Here is an 11,054-nt window from a genome sequence, read left to right as displayed (position 1 = left end):
GGATACGAACAGGTGTAAATTACGCAGCTCATTTACACACTTTTCCTGAAGATAGAAGAGTTTGTTGAATCTGACGTGACATGTTCGTACGAACCCTTYGTACGAACAAAAGTAAGAGAAATTTAGGATAAGAATATGAACATGTTCTTGCATGAGGCCCATTGTTTCAACAAAGAAATAATCCAACAAACACAAATTTCCTTACTTTTTGTTCTAGTTATATAAAAAAATTAGCATACTCTAACATTATTTCTCTTAGAATTAAYTGTAAACCAATCAGGTTGCTTAACAAAACTTTCCTTAAATAAGACATTGCCAACATTAAACTTGTAAAGCAATGCTTTAACAGAAATTGTGGCTCCTGAACAACAAACCTCATTAGAAAAGTTTCAACAGTCAATGCCTCACCGTTTCCAGGTGTTTGAAGCTGCTTTCTAAAGTCTGCTGGGCCTTCTTGACGTCCGACAGGAACTGTGAAAGGAAAAGTGGTGACTAATTAGCTTCAGCTTCTGATGACAGCGCAGCCACCTGTCAGGCGCCCCAGGTCCTCCCTCACCGTTTTGCGCTCCTGCTTGAGGTCCTGGACGTTCCTGCTGAGGTCATTACAGATTTTTTCCACCATGTTCTCAGCGATCAGCTCCCGTTGTCCGGCATAGTCGTTCAGCTCTTTCAGGATGTCCTGGAAAGATGCGTAATTGCTATATCTAGAACAGAAGTGAGAGCAAAAGAGAACTTAAAAAAATATGCGTCAATTATGTGGGCAGAAATTACATTCACAACATGATTCGTTGGTGGAATACGTTGAATGAAATTTAGTTTATAATAAGTAGGAAACAAAACCACACGTTTCAGTGCGGACATCATGCAACCGAGGAGCAAACAAATGTTGCAAATCTGGCTGAACAGCATGCCACAGCATCGATCCAACTCTCATAGGAATGGCATCAGTCAGAAATTAAAAGAATTCATATGGTCTTTCATGACAGAGTTTTAAACCAAGATCATTGTATGATGACCGAGTTAAGAGAGTCTGGGTAAAAACTTCTACATATTATGCACAATCTACTGCAAGCTTATTAGCACTCGCATGTGTTGGCAAAGACTCTTAGCTATGGCTACACCCAGTTTGAGCTCTATATTTGTAAAAAAATGACTGAGTTATAGCCTGTTCTGTGTTTGCTAAGTTTGCTTAGCTGTGGCTGCTATTTTGAAATGGATAAGTTGAAATACTGGAAGTTTCACTAAAGTTTCACTAAACTCGAGCCAGTGGTATAGAAGATTTTTTTGCTAACAGACAAACAGGGCATCTTTGTTTTGAAATAAAACTTGATTTGAAACAGAAAAATCAAGGCTAGATCAAACCTTACTGTAACATAGTGATGCTTTCATTTAGTTTAAAAAAATTGAGTTAAAATGATCAGTGCTTTTTACTGTAAAATTGTTTGATTTTGCGCGGTCATTTTTTACAAACACTGACATTTATAGAAAGTCAAAAGGTTACATTTACACTCCACCTTTGTAAAACTTCAGACAGAGTAGGATTTACAGTTAAAATCTCAGATTTATCTTTGCTCTCAGGTAAAATTTAGCTTAATCTGCATCTTCATCAAAATCATTTCATCTTTATTTTCTGCATGAACATTTCCTCTAATTACTCTGGCGATGTGATCTCTGTTATCTCTCCCGTGTCGTGAGGGCGGCGGGTTGAGCAGAGACTCCCATGACCTTCTCGCTCCACAGCAAACTCTACCAGAAGTGGGTGTTTCTTAACTAGCAGTGAAACACACTGCCCTGCCAAAACAAAAGTCACCACTTGGATTCAACACAGCAAATAAGAGCCTCCCAATGGACAGTTACTGCATGAGTGACCCATCCTGTGGTCGTGGAAAATATGTTCATCTGCTTTAGAAGTGTCACATTATACAGAATGATGAAACTACTACAATCAGGCTAAGAACTGTGCAACTGAAGAATGTGGTCTGACGAGTCCAGACTGACTCTGTTCCAGAGAGATGGGAGCATCAGGGTAACAGGAGAGGCAGGTGAAGTGACTCATCCATGCTTACTGGGCAAACCTGCGGGGCAGTCTATGATCTGGAGTTGTTGCAGTTGGCCTTGTCTAGGTTCAGCAGCGTTATGAGCTCAGCTGACCATCCATCAATAGATTTTTTCCTTCCCTGATGGCAGGAACGTGATCCAAGATGCTAATGCCAGGATTCATCTGGCTCAAACTACAAAGGAGTGCCTCAGGGAGCACAAGACGTCATTTTCACACAAGGATCGGTCACTGCAGAGTCCAGACCTGAACTCACATTAAGTATTGTTAGGATGTGCTGGAGAAGACTTTCTGCAATGGTCTGCATCTCCCATCCACACAAGATCTTCGCCAAAAAAAAAAAAAAAAAAAACTGGACAGAAAATCAATGCAACATTGCAGAAGCTTGTGAAAACGATGCCACAGCAAGTGTGAGCTGTAATCAAAGCTAAAGGCGGTCCAACCAAATACCACAGAGTGACCTTTTTTTTGGCCGGGCACTCTATAATCTCTTTAGTGAAGCTTCCTCTCTGTGGGTTACGTCACGTGCAAAAAGCATCCTCAGCAGTTGTCCAAACCCTCTGTCTCTGGTTCCTTACAAGGCAGAGAAGCAGCAATTTCACCCTGAACTGTTCTCGAGTAGCTGATATAAACAATTCTGATGTAAAGACAGCCTTTCTTTGTGTTTTAGGAATGATATATTTAGATTCATATTATAAATAACAGTCAGCAGGCTTAGATTGAAGATGTGTGCATGGCTTTTTTTCCTTCCTGGCTATTTAAAGTACGAGCGAACCAAAATTTCTGAACTTGGTTATTTCACTTCTTGAAAAAACTCTGCCGTTCCTCCATCTTGGAAACGTTATGAGCGTGCAGCTTTACCATCAGCCTTGCAGCATTTTATCATGCAACCTTTATGAGCACGTTACCAGGAAGGGTCTTCTATGTGGCAGAAAAAAAAATCTCCCTAAAAAGCTGCAGCTATGATGAGTTTCAAACTTCTTTTTCTGTGTTTGCTCACTTGCAGTCCTGCTCGTCTTTGCCTCCTCGTTTGGTGTACTTCTTGGTCAGGTTCCTGTCATACAGTGAAACAAAATTCATGCTTGCAGAAATGCACTGTTGATTTATTTCTGTAATCATCTGAGCTTTAAGACGTGGAGCCCACCTGAGCTGCTTGGCGTAGTTCTGTTCGATCTCTGTCCGCTCTTTGACAAACTTTATGTAACGCTCCACCAGGTCAAGGCCGGACTGTGTGTGCTTGTCGATGACATCATACTGGTCCTGTAAGAGGCACAGCGCAGACAAACACTTGTTTACATACCGTTCATGGGAAACACTGTGAGATGGACATGTGTAGTCAGCCAGAAGCCAGTTACATAGTTTGGTGACTCAGCGTTAGTGCCTTAAAATGGGGAAATGCACTTTTCTTTTCAACTGAAGTTATGAAGCATTATTATCTTACCTGCGGTAGATAGCTCTTTGAGYAGTCTTTGTTTGAAGAAATTGTTTTATTCTGACCAAATGGACAAGCTAAAAGCGACACTAAAGCGGATTTGAGATAAAGTGAATTTCATAGCAGTTTATATAGACACCATTTCACATTTTCACATAGCCGGTGTGATCGTTCACCCACCCCTCCCCCTCCCCCAGCCCAGTCTCCTCTGCCTGTCTTCCACCCACTGCTGGCTTCCCTTCACGGAACTTTGCACCTCCAACCCCCCTCACCTCAGAGGATTATAACCCACAGCATCAGGACTTCACACCTCTCAGCTCCCGACCATCATCACCCCCACTCACTCAAGAGGACTCCATCTCACATTCTTCCTCCTCCACCTCCATCTTGTCCCTCTCAACACAGGTGAGGAACGAGCTGAGGATGATCAAGGTGCGAAAGGCTGCAGGTCATGATGGCATCAGCTCCAGGCTCTTGAGGTGCTGTGCAGATCAATGTGGCATCATGGGATTTATGTTCAACCTGAGCCTGAAGCTGGAGGAGGTACCACAGCTATGGWAGACCTCCTGTGTGGTACCTGTGCCTAAGACCAAACATCCAAAGGACCTCAGCAGCTACAGGCCGGTAGCTCTGACATCACATCTAATGAAGACCTTCAAGAGGCTGGTCTTCAGCCATCTATGTCCCCTAGTAAGGTCTTCATTGGATCCGCTGCAGTTTGGCTACTAGCCTGGCATCATCTACCTCCAGCACCGAGTTCTGACACACCTGGAGAAGCCTGGAAGCACTGTGAGGATCCTGTTCTTTGATTTCTCCAGTGCTTTCAACACCATCCAGACAGGACTTCTGAGGGACAAGCTGGAGAAGTCTGGAGTGGACCACCACATGTCCCAGTGGATTCTGGACTACCTGACTGACCGCCCGCAGTATGTGAGGACAAGGGCTTTGTCTCAGACATACTGGTCTGCAGTACGGGGGCTCCTCAGGGAACAGTGCTGGTACTGTTCCTCTTCACCCTCTACACTGCAGACTTCACCATCAACACCCCACACTGCCACCTACAGAACTTCTCTGACGACTCGGCCATGGTCGGCCTCATCACAGGTGAGGACGACTCAGAGGACAGACAGTGGACAAAGGACTTTGTGGACTGGTGCCAGCAGAACCACCTCCTGATCAATGCTGCTAAAACCAAGGAGCTGGTGGTGGAGTCCCGCAGGCACAGATCCACCTCACTAACACCGGTGAACATCCAGGGAGTGGACATTGAGATAGTGGACTAAGTACCTGGGTGTTCACCTGAACAAAAAACTGGACTGGACTCACAACACAGACACTCTCTACAGGAAGGGTCAGAGCAGACTCTACCTGCTGAGGAGGCTGAGGTATTTTGGAGTGCGGGGGCGCTCCTGAAGACATTTTATGACTCTGTGGTGGCATCAGCCATCTTCTACGGTGTGGTTAGCCGAAGCGGCAGGTTAACTACAGCTGAGAGGAAGCGGTTAGATAAGCTCATCAGGAAGGCCAGCTCTGTGCTGGGATGCCCCCTCTATAAGTGTTTACACACCTGCAGCTGCACAATCATTTGTACTGTTACTATTCATTGTCATCACTCAACTGAACAATCATTTGCACTACTACTCTGCTGTAATTGTACATCTGTGTTTCTTGTCTGCATTGTGATACTTCACTTTACAGTTATTGGTCTGTTGAGATTGTTTTGCACAGAAAACAGGCAATTTCTGATTCCTAATGTTGGATTCTGATAGTCTACTGTCTCTAAAACAAAACATATCTTTTTCTATCCTTGCACAATTCTTTATATTATATTTTTTATTATTAGTAGTTGTATCATGGCTAGTCAGTGTTTACTTTTGTTTTGTGTGCATCTATAGTTTGTAAAATAACTAGTGTGTGAACCTCTGTACGGATGCTGCTGTGACACCTGAATTTCCCCTCTGCGGGACAATAAAGACTATTCTATTCTATTCTATTCTATTCTATTCTATTCTATTCTATTCTATTCTATTCTATTCTATTCTATTCTATTCTATTCTATTCTATTCTATTCTATTCTATTCTATTCTATTCTATTCTATTCTATTCTATTCTATGTTGCATCATATTTAAAGCACTTTCAGAGCAGCCTAAAGGGTAACACGCAGGCACCTCTGTTATTTCCATGTTTCCCAACACTGACTCTATTTTGAAGCATTGCTATTCCTAAAAGAATACATTTTAATTTGTGCTCACGGTCCACTTGGAAGTGTGCATTTGTGTACTAGCTCTTTTGCTTTAATGTTATTTTGTCAATACTTTTTTCTCTTGCTTAGTTGTAGTGCTGTTTCATATCAAAAGTATGAAAATGGATAATGAAAGATTTGAAGTTGAGAAATATCTAGAGATCTATGATCAAAAATGGCATAATAATAATAATAATAATAATAATAATAATAATAATAATAATAATAATAATGCTTAGTCTTATATTGTGCTTTTTTTAGGACTCTCAGACATGTTACATTATTCATTCACACACACATTCACACACTGATGTTATGAAGACAATGGCATAAAGATGAAATTGTCTCTTGATTTAACACTTAAGGGATTTACAAAGAAAAAGAAAAAAATAAAGATTTATCTTATAGTTAGACTGTGTTATTACAGTACAATACATCTTGAGGCATCCTATACTGAATGGCTGAAGTRGTGAATTGATGTGACTTATCCAGTCTGTTTTTGGTTTAAAGCACTTTCAGCAGGAACATCATAGTATTTCTGCTTGAATACCCATAAAATGTGAATTTTCTGGTGATGAAAAGATTTGTAAACCAGCGTTCCCATGAACTTTGAAAGTTTTAAGAATGGAATTATTTCGAGATGGCAGCAGTCCATTTAGGTCTTGGCCTTGCTCAGATTGGCTGGTCAGGATAAAACTCTGTTTCTTCAAACTGAGGTTGCTCAAAGACCTATCTACAGCAGGTAAGATAGTAATTGTTCATAACTTTTTCATTGAACCCAACTTTAAAAGATTTGATCGATGTTTAAATTTTCTCATTTGGTTGAGAGTAGGATTTGATGGCCTCTTGTTAAACAAATTCTCAGCAGATTACATTACATTAAGGTTCTGCAGCAGATAATAAACAGAAACCTTTCAGTGTGCACGTAATCCAACATGGACTTGACTGCAAGGGTGTAGCAGAGAAAAATGCGCTCACCGACAGTATTTTCCTTTCAACATTCACCTCTTTCTGTTTACACACATTAAAATCCATAAAACAAAGAGAAACCGGTCAAACAGGTACCGGTTGTTATCAGTACTCCGCTTTCTTTATGTAACATACAGGGAAAGGTTTTCTGAAGACAAAATGTGACCACCTAGCTTACAATCTGTAAACATGGAGAACGAGTTTGGACAAAAATAGCCCCTCAGGGTGGTTCCTTTGTTTTGCCCCAACACAAAGAAAAAGGAAGGAAGGCAATCGGGGGAAAATCATCTGGCTGAGGAACAATCTGTGGGAGCTGCTGTTAGTGGAGACAGATTAAGGGAACAACCTCTTGGACACATTGCCTGCATGTAAATCCCACCTCAGCTGGGTAAAACATGTGCGTGTACGTGTGAGTGAAAGAAAGCCAGAGAGTGAGTCTCAGGAATGAGATAATGGTTAGCTCAGTCTACCTCCGCCCTGCGAGTGACGGTCTCAGGGGCCGCTCCAAACCCTGGAACCAGTTGGACGAGTCCAGCTATGACGACAGGAGCAGCAGAGCTTTCTGATCCCAGCTGATCTGAGCTCAGATTCCACTTCATTTCCATCATAATGCGAGATGCCGACCGAAACAAGACTATCTGGTTGTAAATCTTTGGTTTTGGTTCCTCTAATTGTTAACAAATAAAGCAACAAACTTGATCTAAATAGATTTTTTTTCTTGAAAGAAATAACTAAGTAAAAACAAAAATACCTTAACAGAAAATAACTTTGGTAAAAATGAATTTCACCGATAAAAACTTTACTTRAGTAAAAGTCACAAAACTGCTGGAATAATCAGGAAAGTATGTAAATTGCTTTACATTTGCACAACTTGTTTTAGTTGAACCTGTTGACATAACTTGGTGAAGTAAATAAATTCAACTCTTCATTTTTAGAGTGCACAAACCACTCTTTTTGACTTAAGTACTGTAACAAAGAGTTATTAGTTACACTGGTATTCTTTTTATGAACATTCCTCACCTTTAAAATTATTTGATACAACAGAGTTAAATTAAGATAATTTTTAGTTAGAGAAATAAATAAGTTACACTATAAACATCTTTGTTTAATTAGAAAATAACATTGTAGTCTGCCTCATGTGATGATACAAAGCTTGTACGAKCTGTTAATGCTTGGAGTATCTTTTGTGAATTACTGTCAGCTACTACCACAATAGGTTTTTTTTTTTCACAGTAGCTGTTAATTCCTAAAACGTATAGACGTTTTTGTGTAGGCTAGTTTCACTTTCCATTTTATGCCAATGTAGGTTGCATGCTATGATTTTAGAAAACCATGCAAACACTGACACATTACCAACTCCTGTTTCAAATGGAAACAGACCACCATCKCTTGAGAGAAGCATGCCGCTTCAGAAACAGCCGATTAAATCCAGTTGAGACCCACCACTCCATCCACACTGAACAGGTCAATCTGAAATGAGAACGTGAATGCTAAATACTGCACAATCCATTAAACACAAGGGATACACTGCCCAGCCAAAAAAAAAAAAAAAAAAGCCACCCCCTGTATTTAACTTATTTCTTCGCTCTGCGTTGCTGCAGTTGGTCAGGTTCAGGTTCAGCAACAGTTTTTGCTGAAAGAATGAGGTCAGCTGACTACCTGAATATACTGAATGACCAGGTTATTTCATCAATGGATTGTTTCTTCCCTGATGGCACGGCCATATTCCAAGTGCCACGATTCATGGGGCTCATATTTTGAAAGAGTGGTTAAGCGTTGTGGATTGGCCACCACAYAGTCCAGTCTTTAACCCCATTGAGAATCTTTGGGATGTGCTGGAGAAGGCTTTGTGCAGAGGTCAGACTCTACCATCATCAATAAAAGATCTTGATGAAAAATTAATACAMCACTGGATGGAAATAAATCCAGAAGCTTATTGAAACTACCACAGTGAACGTGTGCTGTAATCAAAGTTAAGGGCGGTCCAACAAAATATTAGAGAGTGCGACCTTTTTTCAGTGACAACTTTTTTTGGCAGGCAGTATCGCTCCTGTTTACACAATTCAAAGCCACAGATTTGGCTCGCATTGTCATGGTTGCGTGACAAAAATTGTGTGGCTTTGCCCACTTCTTCCTGACACAAARCCCAGACCGAACTTTTTCTTACCGGTGAATGCACCAACTATGGTGTGATTGGTCAGAAATTTATGGGCTAGTTTGTTTATGCTGAAAGGTGCTCAGCCAGCAATGGTTGCATTTCGTTTCAACTCCTCTGCTTTCAGAAGCCAATCATTGTTCATCCTAACAACATGGACAGTTTTGAGGAGTAGCTGTCTGAAATTAAATCCATCTCCCGTCCATTTTGCAGACACTTATAAAGGTAGTCAAATGGTCTAAAACTCATGGATGGCGAAAGCACAGACATTGTGCATGAAGGAATCTGTCTGTTGAAAAACAGTGGTGCTTTGTCTGTAACCGATTTGTGGATATGAGTGGAGACTCCAGCGGGAAGAACCCCATGCTGTGACGAGTCCAGCAGTGGGAAGGGTTTCCTAGGAGCTCTGTCCCATGTGTCTCATGAACTATGAAAGGTGTGTGCAAAAATGAACGTATTGCAACCACATGACCAGAAGTCGACTGTTCGGATTCAGATGGTGTCAGGTTCGTAGATGGTAAGCTTGTGTGTAAGTTCACAAAATACAAGAACAGGTACAAAGTTCAGTTCACAAAGATTAAATTCATTTTAAAACTTGCTATTTTACCATGATTGTGCATTTTCAAAATCTGTCATTTTTTATGAGACAGAGTTCCTAAAAGGTGTTATGAAATGTTGACATGGTTATGTTGAATATCCCTGATCACACTGATCACACAGTGGAGTAGTGGTAGGCCCTGTTGTCTCTCTGCTTAAAGGCTGGAGGACTGAAACCCTAGTGACAACTTTCTGTGYGCAATTTGCCTGTTCTCCTCTTTGGTTTTCTCCAGGAGCTCCAGTTTTCTCCTCAAAACTAAAAGAGCAATTAGTGTCTATTTGATTGAAGGGGACGCCATGTAAAAGCCTATAAATCAGTGTTTGCATAAACCATCATAACATGTTGAGATTCTGGCAGAATAATATGTGGCAGAAATCTGCTTTGCAGCATGACTYCCCCCTGACAATGCAGGCCTGATAATCCAAACTTATAACACTCCCTTGCAGGTAAGRCACTGATTACTGACCACAGCTTCACATAACACAACTTTAAAGTGCTTCCTTTCAAATAAGCAGAAAATTTCTTTAAAAAATGTATGGTGCAAAAGGCAAATAAATAAATAAAATAAAATTTAAAAGTGTTTCTGATTCAATAAAATAGATAAAAAGGTTTGGGGTTTTCCCTAATTTATACACCCACATTGTGCATTACCTTTTCGTACCCATGTACTTACCACTATGTAACTGCTTTTTATTTCAGTTTTTTTCTCTCTTACATATTAAACTTCCTTTAATCAGATGAATACTATGGAGTGTTTTAGATCATCAACTATAAATACAGTTATTGATCCATGGATCAATAACATCCATGGATGTTATTGATAACATCCATGGAAGTCTAGGTACGAACTGACCAAAACTGTAAAAACAAAGCGATGCAGAAAAGAAGTAACTCCATCAAGTCCACTATGYCACTCGGTTCATGTGTTTAAATCGGTGGTGCCCAATCCTGGTCCTTGAGGGCCATTCTCTTGCATGTTTTAGATGTTTTCTCTGCTTCGACACACCTGTTTTGAATGAATGAGTGATTTTCAGGCATCTGCAGACACGCCAAAGAGCAGAGAAATATCTAAAACATGTAGCATAGTGGCCTTCGAGGAACAGCACTGGCTTATAAATGAAACCTTTGACCTCTATCAGCGTAAAACTTTACAAAAGAGAGATAACAGCTTTATCAAACTTTGAAATACGGGAGTAACTTGACTGATTTTGTTTGGAAAAATCGGCTCTATCGTACCTGCAGGACATCTGATCTCCAGTGTCGTTTGTTTTAAACATTTCCACTATAAAATATCATAAAAGCCACAGCGTGCACCACTATCACACACAATCACAGCAATAAACACAAGCAGCCRCACCCAGTCAGTGCTGAAGTCTTTAACTGCAGCAGAACTGATGGGAAACTTCATCAGCAGCTGCAGCAGCACTGAATCCAACTGGAGAGGTAATGATTAACTGGAATACACACAGTCCTGTCCTGGACTCAGTGGTCCAGTGTGATCTCTATGTGATGAGAAGTAAGTAAGTAAGAAAATATCAATACACTTAATTATCGTGATATTTCATTTCCTGATACTGTATCACTATTCTAAAGCCCTGTAT

The 11,054-nt window shown here is 40.6% G+C and overlaps 1 protein-coding gene across 2 annotated transcripts in view; it reads right to left on the bottom strand.

Moving 5' to 3' along the window:
- The window catches only part of LOC106519622 (cdc42-interacting protein 4 homolog), a 20,028-nt gene extending 11,927 nt beyond the window's left edge, over positions 1-8,101 (bottom strand). The window contains exons 1-5 of one of the 2 annotated variants that reach the window (XM_014011368.1): positions 8,054-8,101; positions 3,201-3,316; positions 3,057-3,110; positions 557-704; positions 409-471 (exon numbers count right to left, since the gene is read on the bottom strand). In XM_014011368.1, the coding sequence (XP_013866822.1) occupies positions 409-471; positions 557-704; positions 3,057-3,110; positions 3,201-3,316; positions 8,054-8,086 (414 nt within the window). In that variant the 5' untranslated portion in view covers positions 8,087-8,101. The remainder of the gene's footprint in view (positions 1-408; positions 472-556; positions 705-3,056; positions 3,111-3,200; positions 3,317-8,053) is intronic. The other variant, XM_014011369.1, reaches the window with a different exon arrangement.
- Between the last annotated feature and the right edge of the window lie 2,953 nt (positions 8,102-11,054).

Source organism: Austrofundulus limnaeus, unplaced genomic scaffold (genome assembly GCF_001266775.1).
Source record: "Austrofundulus limnaeus strain Quisiro unplaced genomic scaffold, Austrofundulus_limnaeus-1.0 Scaffold80, whole genome shotgun sequence".
Classification (NCBI taxonomy): Eukaryota; Metazoa; Chordata; class Actinopteri; order Cyprinodontiformes; family Rivulidae; genus Austrofundulus; species Austrofundulus limnaeus.
This window is presented reverse-complemented; position numbering and strand designations above follow the sequence as displayed.